The sequence below is a fragment of the Nuphar pumila genome, chromosome 4 (genome assembly GCF_984573655.1).
Source record: "Nuphar pumila chromosome 4, dmNupPumi1.hap1.1, whole genome shotgun sequence".
Classification (NCBI taxonomy): domain Eukaryota; kingdom Viridiplantae; phylum Streptophyta; class Magnoliopsida; order Nymphaeales; family Nymphaeaceae; genus Nuphar; species Nuphar pumila.
Genome location: NC_143252.1, coordinates 23,101,531 through 23,120,240, shown reverse-complemented (window position 1 = coordinate 23,120,240; position 18,710 = coordinate 23,101,531). Strand labels below are relative to the sequence as shown.

General features: G+C 37.2%; 1 protein-coding gene across 1 annotated transcript in view; it reads right to left on the bottom strand.

The window, feature by feature from the left end:
* Window positions 1–14,450, bottom strand: part of LOC149839639 (VAMP-like protein YKT61) — a 44,253-nt gene extending 29,803 nt beyond the window's left edge. The window contains exons 1-4 of the mRNA XM_090002701.1: window positions 14,146–14,450; window positions 13,245–13,342; window positions 10,009–10,113; window positions 9,736–9,801 (exon numbers count right to left, since the gene is read on the bottom strand). Of these exons, the coding sequence (XP_089858827.1) occupies window positions 9,736–9,801; window positions 10,009–10,113; window positions 13,245–13,342; window positions 14,146–14,341 (465 nt within the window). The 5' untranslated portion in view covers window positions 14,342–14,450. The remainder of the gene's footprint in view (window positions 1–9,735; window positions 9,802–10,008; window positions 10,114–13,244; window positions 13,343–14,145) is intronic.
* Between the last annotated feature and the right edge of the window lie 4,260 nt (window positions 14,451–18,710).

Below are 18,710 nucleotides of genomic sequence, written 5' to 3'. Positions count from 1 at the left end.
AAATTGTTGTAACTAACCCACCTATCAATAGGATGCCGCATGCAACTGGACCTCCTGACGTCAAGGGCGTGTGAGGAGGTAGGTGCAGCCTCTTGAGCCCGATTTAGGAGTCCTGAAGCAGACGTTCTCTGTCTGGTGTAGGAAATGCTCTTATACCTTCCCGATTCCAATGGTGGTGTTGCTTCACAGCTCTGTGATTTCGATGTACCAACGATCTTGAGACTCTCTTCTTCGTGTTGCACAGAGTCTAAATGACATTCTTTATTCGAACTATCAAAGAGTTCTGAATTCAACCAAGGGTAATAAACTTCAACTGAGGTAGAGGACATGTCACCTGTGTCAATTTTATGATCGAAGTTCAGCTCGTCAAAAACAACATTTCTCGAGATTTTGATGCGTCTGCTAATGGGATCATAATAACTGTATCCTTTGTAGTCATCTGCATATCCCACAAATCTACACTTTTGAGCCTTATCCTGAAACTTGTTTCTCAAGGACTGATCAATATGCACATAACAAATACATCCAAAAACACGTACGTCATGATAATCATGATGAATTCCAAAAAGACAGTGATAAGGAGACTTGTTTTCTAAAACAACCATAGGCAGTCTATTTATCACATGTACAACACAATGAAAAACTTCTGTCCATAGATTTATGGGAAGATGACTGTCATGAAGCATACTCATCGCACTTTCAACAATATGCCTATGTTTGCGCTCAACTATCCCATTCTGTTGTGGCGTGTATGGGCATGACACTCTTCTTCCTATCCTATTATTTTGAAGAAAAGAAATAAAGTCACTGGATGTGAACTCCCCTCCTCCATCACATTGGAAAAATTGAATAGACTCGGAGAATTGATTTTTTACTAAGGACAGGAAGTTCTGAACCAATATGAGAATTTCGTTGGGGCGTTCCCTACTGAGCGACGCGCTGTACTCTATAGGCCCGGAGACAGTGATAAATGGGCAAGGGTTGCTAGGTCGTCGCCCGGAAGCGACGCGTCACACCGGCGCCCAGGTGTGGTGTCAAATAGGCAAGGGTTCCCTCACTTTGTTGGACGGGTGGGGGTAAAGAAGTTAGTCCAAGACCATAAAATTAGGTTAGCCACTTGGAACATAAGGTCTTTAACTGGTAAGTTGGTAGAGTTAGTAGATGTTATGTGTAGGAGAAAGATTGATATTTTATGTCTACAAGAGACCAAATGGGTAGGTGAGAAAGCAAAAGTGATAGAACCTTGGGGATATAAGATTTGGTATACAGGAATAAATAGGAATATGAATGGAATAGGGATTGTTATGAGTCGTGAGTTTATAGATAATGTAGTTGAGGTTCGTAAGAAGGGTGATAGGATTTTACTTATTAAATTAGTATTAGGTACGGATATTATTAATATTATTAGTGTTTATGCACCTCAAGTAGGTTTAGATGATTCCATTAAGCGTCAATTTTTGGAAGATTTAGATGGAGTAGTACAAGGGATATCTTATGGAGAAAGGCTTTTCATCGGCGGTGACCTTAATGGGCATGTAGGCATTAGTAGGGATGGATTTGAGAGTATCCATGGAGGTTATGGTATAGGAGAAAGAAACGAAAGTGGAGAAAGGATTTTAGATTTTGGTTTGTCCTATGATATGATCTTAGCAAACACTTGGTTTAGGAAGAGGGAGTCTCACTTAGTAACATTTAAAAGTGGGGTTAATACGAGCCAGATAGATTTTTTCCTACTTAGAAAGAGAGATAGGGGTTGTTGCATCGATTGTAAGGTTATACCTAGAGAAAGTGTAGCTACACAACATAGAGTCTTAATTTTAGATCTTAGAATTAGACAATGCCGCAAAAGGGATAGACATATGATAGATCCTAGAATTAAGTGGTGGGCACTGAAAGAAGCTAAACAATGAATGTTTGTAGAGCAGTTAGTTAAAGAAGTTGATTGGTGTCTCGAGGAGAATTCAGAATCAATGTGGAATAAGATAGCGGGTGGCATGAGAAAGGTGGCTAAGGAGGTATTAGGTGAGTCTAAAGGCAGTGCACCGCTAGGTAAGGATACATCGTGGTGGAACGAGGATGTCAAATTAGCTATTAAGGTTAAAAGAGTGTTATAGAAATCTAAGTAAGAGTTGTGATAATGAGAATTTGGAGAAGTATATGATAGCAAAGAAGGAAGCTAAAAAAATAGTTCGGAACGCGAGGGATAAGGTATATAAGGAGGTTTATGATAAGTTGGATACCAAAGAGGGCGAGAAGGATATTTATAGGCTTGCAAAGATGAGATATAGGAAATCGAGGGATCTGGGTATGGTTAGATGTATCAAAGATGAAACGCAAAGGGTTTTAGTCAAAGATGAGGAGATTAAGGAGAGATGAAAAGATTATTTTGATAAGCTATTTAATGAAAGGCATGCTCAGGATCTTGGAGACTTGTCCATTCCTTTTCATGAGATGAATCGTGACTTCATGCGCAAGATTCAAAAGAAAGAAATTGCAGAGGCCTTGAAGAAAATGAAATCAAGAAGGGCAGTTGGCCCAGATGGTATACTTATCGAGGCTTGGAAATGCTTGGGAGAGAAAGGTTTAGAATGGTTGACAAATCTTTTTAACAAGATTTGGCAGACAAATAAGATGCCTAATGAGTGGAGGAAAAGTACTTTGGTGCCTCTATATAAGAATAAAGGTGATATACAAGATTGCACAAACTATCGTGGTATAAAACTCGAGTCATACTATGAAACTTTGGGAGAAGGTGATTGAGTCTAGGTTGAGGAAGGTTGTCATGATATCGGAAAATCAATTTGGTTTTATGCCTGGAAGATCAACTATGGAAGCTATACGTCTTCTTAAACAACTTATTGAGAGAAATAGAGAGAGGAACAAAGATTTGCATATGGTTTTTATTGATTTGGAAAAGGCATACGATAGAGTACCTAGGGACGTTCTCTGGTGGACAATGATGAAGAAAGGTGTTTCTCTTAAGTACATTAGTATAATTAAAGATATGTATGAAGGAATAGTAACCAATGTCCGCACTTGTGGAGGGGTAACAACCAATTTTCCTATAACGGTTGGGTTACATCAAGGATCTGCTTTAAGCCCTTTCCTATTTGCTATAGTGGTGGATGAGCTTACGAGATCAATTCAAGAAAATGTGCCGTGGTGTATGTTGTTTGCTGATGATATTGTTTTGATTGATGAGTCTAGAGCTAGGGTTAATGCTAAGTTAGACTTATGGAGACAAACATTGGAAGCAAGAGGTTTTAAGTTGAGTAAGAGTAAGACAGAATACATGGAATGTCGGTTTAGTAAGCAACGAAGTAGTGATGGGAGTATAGTGAAGCTTGGTGAGCAAGAAATACCGGTGGATGATTGTTTCAAATATTTGGGATCTATCATTCAAAAGTATGGAGAAATTGATGGAAATGTAAATCATAGGATAAAGGTTGGGTGAATGAAATGGAAAAGTGCAACTGGAGTGTTGTGCGATCGTAAAATGCCATTGCGGTTGAAGGGAAAGTTTTATAGGACGACTATTAGGCCCGCTTTACTATATGGTACGGAATGTTGGGCTGCCAAGAGACATCATATTCAAAAAATGAGTGTAGCTGAGATGCGTATGCTGAGATGGATGTGTGGAAATACAATAAAAGATAAGATTCAGAACGAGGAGATACGTAAGAAGGTAGGCGTTGCACCCATTGAAAATAAGATGAGAGAGAATCGTTTACGGTGGTTTGGACATATTCGACGAAGGCCTAATGATGCTCCAGTTAGAAGGATGGAGAAATGGGAAAATATATTAGTTAAAAGAGGTCGGGTAGGCCTAAAAAGACATGGATGGAGGTGATAGGAAAGGATATGAATGCTTTGAACCTCACCGAGGACATGGCATTGGATAAAAATGATTGGAGGAGAAGGATTCATGTGGAAGACCCAAAATGATTTTCTTTTTTGGTTCATATCGCCGACCCTAATTGTTTTGGGATGAAGGCGTAGTTGTTGTTGTTGTTGACAGGAAGTTCTGAAACAAAAGGAAAACTTCAGACTTATTTTTCATGAAGTATATCCAGGTGTATCGAGAGTAACTGTCAACAAAAATTAGACAGTACTTGCTTCTAGATCCAGAGATGACTGGAGCAGGCCCCCATATATCAGAACATATTATCTCAAAAGGCTTTGAAGCTCTCTTATTAATGAAACGAAAAGGTAATACATGACTCTTGCATAAAAGACAATTGGAACACTTTTGACTTCTCTCTTCCACATTGAGACTTTCTTTTGGAATGAGATTATTAAAAACAAGTTTCTCAATAAAATGACTCCCACAATGTCCTAAACGACTGTGCCATAGAGAAGACTTATTACATTAAAAAATACTAAGAACATTTTCAGAAAGATATAACTCCAATGGAGACTTCAAATCCGGGTGAGCAAGACATGTTGAATGACATGGGTCTTCTTGAAAGACATACATATTGCCTTGTCTCTTTCCTTCAGCGAATGTTTTCCTCGTGCAAAGGTCCTTGACCTGCACAGAGAAGGGAGTAAATTCGACTGAAGCATGATTATCATCAACAAGTTTAGAAACAGAGACAATATTTTTCTTGATATTGGGAGCATGAAGGACATTGGAGAGTTCAAGAGTAGAGTGTGACATGGGGATGATAAACTTTCCAATGTGAGTAATAGGGTGGGAAGATCCATCTCCAGTGACAATCTTACTTTTTCCAAAATAGGGAATAGGTTTGAAAAGTTTACCTACGTCACCGGTCACGTGAGTTGCTGCCTCAGAGTCAACGAACCAAGTTCCTTGTTCATTTTGCTTTAGATTCAATCCTGACAAGGCAGATATTAGCAACTCTTTAATCTCTCCACTGTCTTTGGTCCTTCTGGACTTCTTTTTGGATGTTGCCTGATGAGACTTTCCTTTATTTTCAGGATTATGCCAACAATTCGCCTTGATATGCCCTATTTTGTTGCAAAAGAAGCATGTGGGAATGGGTCTTGATCCCTGAGTAACGGTGGGTGTAAGAAGTAATCCGCGTCCCCCGTGTCCATTTTGTCCTTGTCCTCCTCGCCCTCGTCCTCGACCATAAGTCATTCTTGTGGCAAAGACCTCTTGGGTATTTGTATGTGTGATTATCCTCAGAAAAGCCTTTTAGGGTCATTTCATACTGAATTAATTTAGCCCGAAGCTCATCAAAGGTGGGAAGAGCAGGCAAACACAGTAATGAAGTAACAATCATGTTATATTCTGATCCCAATTCACTCAAGGTTTGCTGCACGATATCACTGTCGCTCACAGCACATCTTATAACCGCAAGTTGATCTGTGATGATCTTCATCTTGTTTAGATATTCCATGATAGTCATGGATTCTTTTCTCAGTAACTGAAATTCTCTCTTGAGAAAAACCATTCTTGCTTGAGAAACTTGTGAATATGTTTGAACCAGTCTCTCCCAAAGTTGCATGGTTCTGCAATTGTCAGGAATTGCAATAAGTACCTATTGAGAGAGTGTAGAGGTAATGTACGCGACCCCTCACTGATCTTTATTTTCTCAGTTGAGATATTTTGCATTTTTGACATACACAATTGAGATTGCCCATTTATCATCCTTCTCTTCCCGCGCAACGAATTCCAGTGGAGTTGAGGCAGTTTCATCCAGATGACCTAAGAGACCTTGACTCCTTATAAAATGAATGATCTGTCTTTTCCAAATCAAGAAGTTTGAGGTAGTCAATTTTTCATAAACAAGCCGATTGAGAAAACTCGAAGAGAGGCCAGACTGGGAAGAATGGGAGGAGTCCATAGCCTAAAAGTTAACAAGGTATTTACGAGATGCACAGTCCATTGCTTGAGAAACTTGCTGGTCATCCCTTCTTGCCTTTTTTTTTACGGTTGTGATAGATGCAGGAAAGGGAGCAGAGCAGCTCACGCTGAACAGACTTTAATAAATCGCAGATGGAAACTATGCTGGTTCAAGAACAAAGAGTTTCGTGAATATAGAATTTGACAACAAGTGTATTTCAGGCACAACGATTGCAGGCACAATGATTTATAGGCACAACAATTTGTAGGCACAACGATTTGTAGGCGCAATGATTTGTGGACACAGCGATTTGTAGACACAACGATTTGTGTGATTCAGCAATCAAGAAATATGGTATTCCAGATTGGATATTGATGGATGATCAGATCCGATTGTTTCAGACAAGGTTTGGCAGAAATAGAAATTGCGAGACCAAGAGTATTCACGATCAGATATGAGTATTTCAGATCTGACAGAATGAGAAAGTGCGAGACGGAGAATATACACGACCAAGAAAATTTGGAATCTGACACAAGGATTGAATATTTTAGATTTGACGTATGTACACAATCAGATCTAAATATTCAAGACAAACCATGAGACGAGAATAGAAAGAAGAACTGGGAGAAAGAAAAAATGGAGCCTTTCAGGTCTAACGTAGATTCTCGTCAAATCTGAATACTCATGCACAAAAAATAGTAGAGAATGAGTAAATGAAAGAAAAAAGAAGATGGAAGAAAAGTGTGGAAGAAGAAAACCTCTTGATTGGATGCAAGTCGATCTCTCAGGTCAGACCTTCTGGAAGCAACTTCGAAGCCCTAGATGGATTTCTGCTATGATACCATGTTAGATTTCACTAGGATCTGTCACACGTGAAAAGAGGGATGAAAGAGAAAGGAGGAGTTGCGGTTGTCACGATTTCCAATCATAAAATCGTGACCTAAAACATGTATATATATATCCTTCGTTTACAGTATGGGTCGGGTCTGATATATTATCCAAACTCGGAATACAAAATAACAAATACAAGTAAAGAATACACAGACAAATAGATTTTTCCAATTACAACCCAAGAGCACCAATTCTCTGATACCATGTAATGAAATATGATCAATACAAACAAGTGCCTATTATGAGCAAGAACAACATACACAAATGGAGACCACTTATGGGTCAAGATATAATCATAAACACAATAACACTTATGGGCAAGAGAAACAACATAAAAATATAAGGATCTTATTGAGAGAATGCTTAAGAACACATTGTGTTATAATCCCTTAGTTGTAGTTATTTTCTCATTACAGGAACTAAAGAAAGTCGTAGATTGAGCTAAAGTACTATGGAGATTTGAAGATTAAAGTGCTTGGAATTTTAATGATGATTGAAGTTTGAAGAAGCCTTGGAACTTGAAGATCTCATCTTGAAGATTATTTATTGAGGCATTTAAAGACCCTTTCTTATCTTGTTTTTATAAATTTTCGATTTTACACTGTAAGTTTGAAGGGAGGGTGTTAAGATAAAGTTTAGTTACCAAGGTATACTTGGGTATACTTATCAATGCTTCTTGTTATTTTTTTTATCCTTTTTGTTTTCTAGGTATACCTTTGGTATGCCTATTAGGTATTTAGTATTTAGATTAAGTATACTTAAATGTATACTTGTAAGGTTAGAATATGTTTATTTTTTAGTTATTATTTAATGACTAATATTTTTATATTTTTTATTTTTGGTCAAAGTGTTTTGACCAAGCTAGCCGTTAGGACCAATTTTGTCAGTATCGGTATCGGGCCTGAATCGTTTGGCCACTTATTTAGTTGTATCGGCCAATACTGATACTCAACTGAATTGTTTTGTATCGGCCCAAAAATAATAAAAAATTATTATGTGTCAATCAAAACGTGGCAGATGTTAAAACCGTTAAAATAATTTTAAAATAATTTTCAAAATAATTTTTTGGTAGTTTTTTATATGTTTTAAAAAGTTGATTCAGGCTTGCAACGTATCGAATTTCTGCCGATACACACTGATACTGATAACTTTGTTAGGACTATGCCTAACGACTAGTCCTAGCTTTTCTCTCGCACTCCCTTATATAAATGGTGTGTATGTGTATGTGTATGTGTGTGTGTTTAAGTGAGGAAGGATGGATGCATATTGAGTGTGCGCGTGTGTGTGTATGTGTTGTAGTGAGGCTTTTCTTGCATATTTTTTTGTTTATTTCATATCAATAAAATATTTAACTTTTTATATTGTGTTTCTTCTCTTGTATTTTCATGGCTTACTCTATCTAGCCAAATGCATCGTTATAAGGCATTCGGCAAGGCCATTTTGTTGAGGGGGTTTTGGGCAAGATCTTTGATGTAAAATACAATTTTCTTTCAAATAACATTTGAATTCATTTGACACCTGAATCCTAGCAAAAAATAAGAATGTTAGTTTGAAATTGATTTTTAATTAAATTATGAAAATCCTTAAAACAAGAAAATGTTTTTGATTTTTGCCTAGGGCAATAGATCAAAGTATATCTACTATGATCATAAATAAAAGTAACATAGTAGGAGAATCCTCCTTTAGACATAACAGGAGCGGGTCCCCGTACATCCGAATGCACCAATTCAAAAGGATTCTTAGCCTCATAAGACCTAGAAGGAAAAGGAAGAGCTTTCATTTTTCCAAATATACAATCTTTACAAACAAATTCTTTTTCATTACAAAATTTTTCCAAGAAAGGAAAATGAGATAGTTTGAATGCACTTGGATGACCTAGTCTTCTATGTCAAGTTTCAAGTCTCGCACTGCAAAAGCAATTTTGGTTCCAGATCTCTAAGACCAACTAGCAGCCTGAATTTGTAAGACATCACCTTTTTGAGGGATCCAATACTCACAAATTGGTGCATCATTGATTTAGATTTGTATAAAACCAGGCTTCTTTATGCCAGTTCATCATGCCAGATTTCTTGTTTCATCTTGGATGCTACTAAGTAACATCCTTGTGAACAATCTTGTTCCTGATCCAGATCAAAGTATGAAAAACTACTCACCAGAAGCCAACATCCAATGCACTTAAAACTTAATTGAATACCACCAACTCAATTCAGTAACTATTAAAGAGGAAGGCGTTCATCGAACAACAAACTTTCTTAAAATAAGCACACAATTGTTAGTTGCAGCAGTGCACTTAAAAAATGTTTTCATTTTCTTCTGGAGATCTATACATACATCACACAGAATTGCAAGGCCACAGGGTTTTTCTGGGTCAGACCTGCTATACCTCATTTCTTGAGCCAATAATAGATCCCTTTTAGAAGAAGTCAATTTGGCGGAATGGCCCTAGTCTGTGTGCAGTGGTTTTCTCATGGCTGATTCTATGGACAGCATCTGACTCATGTCAATTTGAAAAAGGGTTTCATGATGGCTAGCAGGTACTGCCTTCGCAGGGCTGCAGAAGAATTCACTCTGCGCATATTTTGGGAGAACCATTTCCGTGAAATCTCTTAAGATTTGGCCTGAGGAGACTAGGGTTTAGTTGCAAAGAATTGAAGATAAAGAAAGTGACTTTCCAGTGACTCACTTGAAAAACCATGGTAGTATTTTATTTGCGCAGAGGATAGATTGGTGGGAGATCTGATTTGGGCAGGATTGGATCTAGGAAAATAGGTCACTAGGGGCCATGAGTTTGTATTACCTTTTTAGGGGTGTCTTCTTGTCACTCATTGATTGTTGTTCTTACTTTATTTTTAATTCAACATATAAAAAAGATGACAAATTTTAGAACCAGATACTTATATCAACCAAAATGATTCAGCTTCTGGAACATATAAGGGAAAATAAATAACAGCAACTTAGCACCCTACTGCAGCCCACAAAAAAGTTATAATTACATAACATTTCAAAGCATATAGCAGAAAATTTTACTCACAAGAATAATTTTAGTTTCATCCAAATCACGCTGAATTTTCATCAACTTATCAGCCTCGGCAGGGTCCTGAAATTGCAAGATATAGTTTCTCAATATGATGCATCTTGGGACATGGCAAAGATTAAATCATAGACTTCGGAAGCTAGAATATATAGGCATTTTAATAAGTAAATAGTGGGATGGAATGTTAAATTCACAAGAATAACATACGTAAGAGTATACTAGAAAAGAAGGAAGAATTTTTATGAGCAAAAACTACACGGAGGCATATACCTGAAACTTAGTAAGTGCTTCATTTAAATAAGGCCATGCTTGATTAGCATCAGTTTGCAATGTCTTCCAAGAATCCCCAAAGTTCTTCTGATATTCATCTAGTACCTGAGATTATCGCACATATATTCAACTTTCATATAGCAAGCTTGCAAATAGTGTTTTCAGAACCTCTTAGAAAATCTGCAGAGATACAGTTGCAATCCCATAACCTGGGCGTATTTGATGTGCAAAGAGTACGCAAAAGAAGATAGCCAACAATCCACTAGTTCAATCTTTACCATTTGTTTGTAACAACCATGACAGCCAATTTTCACCACCTGTCAGTGAGCCATTATCCACATTGACAGGTTATCTTGATTATGTGATCCTAATATTAGATCTCAGAACCTGACTTTCACATATGATTATATCGATTGATTTTAATAAATTAGTATGGAGATGAACACTGCAAATTCAAACACAAATTTTGAATTATCAGTCTCCATTAACATATTATAAAAGCTGAGCTGGGGCTTAATGCTGATCAGTTCTCTCTCTAAATAGAGAATTTTTAGCTACTCTTCCTCTCAGCCATTATAATTCAATTAAAACATCTAGGAAGCGTTTGGATGACACCCAAAACCTGGTTTTTAATCAGGCTTTGGACATAAATCAGGTTTTACTCTTAAAACCAGGTTGGATGGTTGGTTTGGATACCAACAAACCTGATTTAAAGTAAAACCTGGTTTTTGCACAAAAACAGGGAGAGGTAGTTTTTTCATCCAAAAAAACCTGGTTTTTCGTGGTCCGCTCCTCACCCTCCCCTCCCCTCACTCTTTTCCGCAGTCTTCCATGTGCTCTCCTACCCTCCCCATTGAGCATCTTGTCTGACCATTACCTGACCACTCACTGGCCAGAAAACGGATGGGCTGGTGCTCCCAACATCAAATGGCATCAGTCCGGTTATTTTCTGGCCGGTGAGTGGCTGGAAAACAGTCAGTTAATTCCCCTTCTTTTTTCCTAAATGATGGTTCTTTCCAAACGTAGCTGGAAAACTACCAGTCTGGTGCCACCCACGTGTATGGCACTGGCCTGGCCCGTGGATGGCTGAAAAACGGGCAGTTTTTTGCCTGTTTTATTTTTTTGTTAGTGTGGGTTTTCCTCATATTCCGGCCACACACCAGCCGGAACACAATCAGCTGGTGCCATCAACTTCAGGGCCAGGCATATTAAATATTCAGAATTGGTTTAAGTGGATTTTTATTTGCTCATGTCCATACAATGGTTTATGTTTGTTAAACTGCCTCTGTATGTGTAAAATACTAGATCCCCTACAATTAGGACAAGTAAATTTTCTAGTAGGCAGCTAACAGAAAAGCACTTTTGTGCAACGATCTTTATATGATTTTTCTATAATGGAAGAAAACATGAGCACAAGAGGATATTTGAAGTAGAACAAATCTTTTTGTTTTTGACGGCAAGTGCTCTAAAGGTTGGATAACGTTCATTAAACATTGCATAAACAAAGAAAGAGATAGGTTAACCTCCACAACAAGTATAGGAACAGTTTGATTAGAATCTAAACAATGAACTACTGATAAAAAAAGAAATCTGATCTTGATTGTTGTTTCTAATGTAAAACAAGATAAAGAAATATTAGAAGAACAACTAACAAGAAAGCCAAGAGTATGGAAAAGATTTCATCACCAGCTCAAAAGCTCTGATTTCCAGAAAAATGGTTGTACCTCATATTATTTTCAGGATCTACAAAATTTTTGGTGAAAAGAAAAGGGTTCAACAGAACAGGATAAAGCGTAAGGTATTGATAAGTCTTTGAATATTTAAGTAGGTGATCTTTGCATTTTTTTATTTAAGTTTTCAAGGCACAGCTGAAGACCAGATTTCTTCATAGTTTTGCAAAGGTTTCTTAATATGAACAAGCTTGGCGTTTATCCTACAACGCTCTTTCCAATTTGGCGTTTACAACATAAACACCAACCATTCTGCAAATTGTCATGTAAATACCACAAAAAACACTGTCTTTACTTTGCCCTTTTGGAAGAGATCCTAATGTTTTTTAGCAATTATTTTAATATGTGAGTTATGCTCTATTGATTTTGGGAAAGCATCACCTTATATTGAACTCTACGGAAAATGGATACTACTTCTTCCATCATTAACTACAAATGCATTTCTGTCCCTTGAATGCTCAATTGTAAGATTTAAAAGAAATTGTAGCCCCGTTTTTTGCCAAGCAAAGACAAGATCATTAAATCAAGAGTCAAGACAAAGTACACAAAACAAAGGGAAAGAAGGATGGTCAATAATGGGTCACACATAGGGCTGGGATGGATGGGACAACCAGCCTGGCAGCAGGCCGGGCAAGGGTCCAAACCTTGCCATGCCACAGGCCCAGCCCCTTTTATATAAGAGAAAGATATGGCTAGCTATGTCACCTGGGTACGGGTGCGGGTATAGAGGGTACGACAGCAATTCCAAAAAATGTGGGTACGGGAACACGATTATATATATATGTATATATATTAAATATCACATTGATATAAAATAAAATTCAAAATAAACTGAATATAATATAAATATATATGCTATATCTAAAATATATATTATATACTGAAAATATAAAGTTATAAACTAAAAATATAATTATAAATTATAAATTGAATACAAACTTGTATGTATGGAGGGTAAAATGGTGTGTCCAGGTGTCGATGTGTGTCAACACGGGGACACAGGTACGGAGGGCAAAATGGAGTGTCCAGGTACCATAGATGGCTAGGGACCACTCTACCCAGCCCACGTCTATTTTTTATTGGGCCCGCCAGTCCGTTGACAGGCTGGGCTAGGTCTAAAAGATGAGTGAGGCCCAGGCTCAGTCAATTCTGGCCAGGCCACAGGTCACCTAACCTAATGCCCAGCCTTATTCATACATAAATGACAAGAAATCTCTGAAACACAATAATTAAAACAACACTCTGAAAAGACAATAAAGTTCAATGATTAGTTTACATCACTACAACTTGCAATTACTGAACAAATGAAAAATAGAAGGAGAATGGAGAGGAAATATGAGAAAAGAAACTCCCTCTACAGAAAAGCAGGCCCCTTCAAGCTTCTCTAGTATATTACTTGGAAGGGCACTCATTATAAGAAATATTTGATCTTTCAACAAAACCCGATTAAAAATGGAATGGAAAGAAAAAAAGAAAAAGTACTGAATGGTAAAGATCCCATGTTACCTTATTGAGAAGACTGAATGCACTACGGACAGGGTAATGATCATCCATAAAGGCCAATGCACAGAGACCATTTCTGTTGTAAGAATGCACCTTGTATTCTAAGAAAACAGGAACCAAAATAAGCATGGGGATCAACTATTATGAGCAAAACTAAATATAGCACTTATAAATTATGAATCACCTTCTGAGCCAATTTTCACAAGAAACACATCCTAAGGAGCAGATAGAACAGCATTCAGAGAATAGACAGATAAAACAACATTAAATGATACCATCCTAATAATGACCAAACTCTGAGTTAAGTTCTTTCATGAAAGCCAGTCGAATCTCAAGAGAGGTTTTTTTTCTGATTAATCAAAACCAAAAGTATCAAAAGTACAAGTACACCTAATAATACTGATTGAAGTTGAACCCTTATGTACATGATTACACAAAAACATGGAAAGGATGCAATAAAAATAGCGATGCCCATTTTCTTTATATAATTTAGCTTTCTTCATTTATCGTAGGCAAATTCCCCCCAATTGCCAAGATGAACCTAAAGAGAACGATATAAGTTGTCTTATTCTTGCTACAGGGCAAAGGAAACATGGTCACAAGAATTGCCCTCCAAATGCAATTCATCGTGTATCTTTTATCAGAAATATCACAAGAATTGCAGGCACAGCAAAGAGAACAAACTTTGGGATGAGAATACCAGAAATCTGGTATAGAAAATCGATCGATAATCCATGGATTTTCAATCCCTAATATCTAAAAACACGGCGTAAATCCCTTTCCCCTATTTGGGAAAGAAATTCGACAAGAATTCAGATAACGAATCGAATACAAAATTTATTCTATCCTAAAGACTCAAAAAGGGATCGAATTTGAAAAGAAAGAAGAGAATAGAGAGAGAGACCTTCGTGCTGGACGGACTGCCTCTGACCGGGGAGGGTGCGTTTGGCGACGGTGCGGCCAAAGAAGAGGATGAACTCCTTGGCGCTGGCCCTCTGGAAGAAACCGAACTGGCTGACGTCAGAGGCGTTGGCCAGAAGCAGCGGCTCCGACGCCGAGTCGGCGTTGCATCTCACCACCAGCAATGCCGTCACCTTCATACTTTCCGATCCTTCTTTCTCTCTCTCTCTCTCTGCGTGTGTGATGGAGATTCGAAGAGCTGCCGACGCGGAATGAGGAGACAGGAGAGAAACAGGCGAACAGCCCAAACAGATTAATAATAAAATGTATTAAACATATTTTATAAACAAGACAGAGAGAGAGGCATTTTTTCCTTCCTCTTTTCAGTTAGCAGGAAATTACAAAGCTACCCACATAGTTAGGTATTACTTCAATTCTTTTGATAAAGAACATATATATATTGAATGTATTTTCTCATTTTGCATAACTAGTCAATGGTCAACTAAAAGGATTTTGCATAACTAGTCAATGGTCAACTAAAAGGTTTTAAGATAAACCGTCTTTGAAACGAAGATTTCGGTTTGATGTAATAAGTGGAAAGTCTTATTTAACTGCCTAATGTTTCAAAAAACGAACTTCTCGTAGGCAAAACTTTAGTTTCTTATGAGATTTTTTCTTGCTTTCAAACGTGCCCTCAACGTCTAAATTTTCATTAACGTTTGTTAGTCCCCATCCAGCTAACTTTAGTTTTTTTTTAAAGGCAAGCTCTGGTTAGGCAGACTCCTACCAGTAATTATGCAACTTACCACTGGGGTTTGAACCTGCAACGTCCCACCACAAAGAGACGTGCACTGACAACTCATACCAACCACGCTGAGGCCAACTAACTTTTGTTTAACTCTCAACTTTTGTTAGTTAATTACACAAAATGTTATTCTTATTCCCTTTTTTATAAATTTTAGATGCCCATAACAGGAGATTCAAACTTTTCTCTTACAAATAATGTGCACGCTAGACCAGATCAAAATAGGGATAGGATCTAACACAAACCGTTTTGCCTTTGCCACACAGAAATCAATATGTTCTACGTTTTCATCAGATCCATTTCCAAGTAAGATCAGGCCCTAAACTGCAATATTGTTAGCTAAAACAGCATTTCTGTTGTCATTACAGTTCACTAGCATAGACCTCAGTTGGGTGATGTTTTTTTTCAGTAGAGGTTGATATCATCCTTTGAGCAGGAGTTGCAGAAATGACATCCAAAAACAAATAAGCAGCCCGCTAATAAAAATGTCCAACTGGTGGTAGATGCCGTGTATACTCTAGCGTAAAAGTTAAACTGTTCATAAGTTAAGATTCCCATGATTTGCCCCTTTTTTTAACCAAGTGAAGAGAAAGGCCCTGACAAGGGGATGAAGTGGAGAGTCCATAGACCCTGGAAGTTTTTGATTTCAACGTGGCTCAATCATGGGTGAGTTCCTCGTCATCAAGAGAGAGAGAAAGAGAGAGTATTTACAAGGTGACTAGGATTGTCATGGGCCTATTTTTTTAATAGGCCAGTGCGACGTGACAGTCTTTTCTTACCGTTGCAAGCTTTTTAGTTGCTCGGTTGTAGTTGCAGAAGCCTTTGAATGTCAATACCCTGAAGCGTTAACCCATAGATCTGAACTGTAATGAGTCGGCAGACAAATTTGTGAATGAATGCAAATGGATTGAGCTTTCTTTTGTTCACCCTCATTGCGATTACTTTCAAGTGATTGCAATTTCTCTTCCTCTTTATTCTCTCTTGCATTCTCTATTATCAAAGTTTCTGCAGCGACAAGCAAACAATCGAAAGGCTTGCGGCAGTAAGACGTGTTGAAAAAATAGACCCATGACAAAGATAGACCCCAAGCAAAAGTAACACAAGCAGCAAAGAATAAATAAACAAATAAGCATAAGTATCAATGGAAGAAGGGAACAACATTTCTTTTAATATCTAATCTTCGTTCTATCAAGTCTGGTTTTTAGAACACTTCATTCTACCAAGTCAAAAGTACTCATTGTACATGTTCCGAACAGCCATGCTTCTAAGCCCGTGACAGTACTCTTATCATACAAAAATCGTGTTTGTAATCTTTTGATAGTTGCCCAAGAACAAACTAACCTGGTTATTTAGTGGCCAGAAGTTCAGAGAACCCTCACCGACAACCGGACTGCTAAATGGGCCCTCTCCATGCAAGGTAAATCCTAAGTGGGGTTACAGATACCCAAGTTCTTATAGAGCCCACCAGTTAAAGGCATAGGCACACCTGATGGGAGTCGAACATGGGATGAAGGGGTCAGCACATTCACCTCAAGCCCGCTGCCACTTGAACGACCCGGGTGGGTGTTATCCTTTCAAGTGTTTCCTACACACAGGAATACAAGGCCCCACCATATTTAGGAGCAGTATGGAAAACAGACATAGTCAAGCAAAATCCAAAAATAAAAACACAAAAGTTTTTTTTTATGACAAGAAACCCTTGCCTAAGTGAGGAAAACACTGGTTACGTAGCTTACCTCAGAAAGTAAAAGATAAAAGCATTAGTTTGTGCCTAACATAAATCACATACCTCCAACCGTATAATCATCCAAGTTCAAACGGGCAATAATTGATAAACACGCACACAATGATACATATTTAGGGATGCACAATGAGCCAAGCTAGATCAGACTTGACCCATTTAAGCTCAACTCAAGCTCGTTCAAAAAATAAATGAGCCAAGCTTGAACAAAGGTTTAGGCTCGGTACACATAAACGAGCCGAGCTTGAATAAGCGGTTAGGCTCGATAAACCCGATTAAACTTGCTCCACATAGTTATATAAAAAGATTACATTTTATATATGTATATTATTTTTTTTTACATGGACACAAATAGAGGTGTTATCTCAGCGGGTAAATCTTTGGACTCTTTTGAAAGTAGCCTGGTTTTAAATCCCACCACTTACGTTTCTTTCAAAACGTTCTTTTGACACAAATTTAAAATCTAGTATTTCTTCTCGAGCTGAGCCAGCTCAAGCTTAACTCGAACCCGGCTCGTGTGCACCCCTATAAACATCTACTCCTTGCCAAATAATAAACAATATGTTGATAAAGATTGACCCTTTTTGTAAAGTTTGGCAACTAAGTCATGCAAATTAGAATCTTCCAATGGAAAATGATTATACTGTACAACAAAAATGACATGTTTTCAAAAATGCCTTACAATTTATCAAATCTACCAAATAGATAATCCGTAGGTTTTCACATTTTTTTTTATGCTTTTACCCCTCGTTACTGCGAATTTCTAATTTTCATTGGTCACGACGCTAAAAGTTGATGGACTCACCAAACTCGTCAATAAAATTGCATATGAGGTTGCGATATTCCAAAAAAGATTGTGAAATTCTAAATACTTGCAAAAAAATGTGACGAGTATTGCAAGGCACATTGCAAAAATCTTTTAAGTGTTGTGAAAGTCCGTACTTTGCAAAATTCTAAAAGTATCGTATGAGTATTGTAAAAAAAAAATCCTTACGAAATTATGTTTTATATAAATGATATTTTGTTTCTTAACTTCTTATTTGCATTCAGATGTCCTATTTTCACAATCTTAGGGTTCTTTTGGCGATATTTTGATGACATTCAGGCTTTGCAAAAATTCCTCATTGGTGACAGTTTATGTAATATCTCATAATTTTTTCATAATTTTTAAGCTTAAAATTATAATTTTAATTAAATATTTTATATTTAATATGATAAAATTTAAAAAATATATTTAAATATGGGCTGACATCAACATGGGTCTGGACATGGTCCAGAGCCCCTTTGACAAGATCCATATATGGTAAGAAAAAAATCTGTGAATTTATTTATTTTTAACCTTTAAATTCAAGCAAAATTCAAGTTAAATTCAGGAGTGAAATTGATCTAGGATCATAATTAGATCCGTTTTGAACAGATCTTGTAGAAAATCTGATTTATCGAATTCGGGTATGGGTTGGCCCCAAAAATGCATTTTTCTAAATTAATCAGCCTCTATTTTTTAGTCTTTTCAGATTAGATCGGAGTCGAACCACTCTATTTACATTTGGATCCATATTCATATAGATCTAGACCTAGTCCAGGATTCATATTGACTAGTACCACTATTGGGCTGAAATCCAATGAATTTAGATTTAGATTATGGGTCTAACCCAGACCCATAATCCATCCCTAACCTTTTTAAAACAAAAGAAATTTAAAAACTTAAAGAGTGAATTTAAAACTTGAACATAAATAAAAATATATGTACTTTTATATATATATATATATAAGGAAAAACATTGTAGAGTACAGTTCTACCCATCTGGATTGAATACTTCTGAGTATGACAGCCTATCTTGTCTTCTCGCCATTGAAAATTTCATATTAGATATTGCAACCATTGGCATATAACCTGAACTCTGGATTCCACAATCCCAATATTTAGCCTTGGCGCTAGATTACACAACACTACCTTTTGCTAGCCCAATAGCCAACAAATCTATAAGAAAAGAGAGATGATTGTGAAGAGACAGATGGGAAC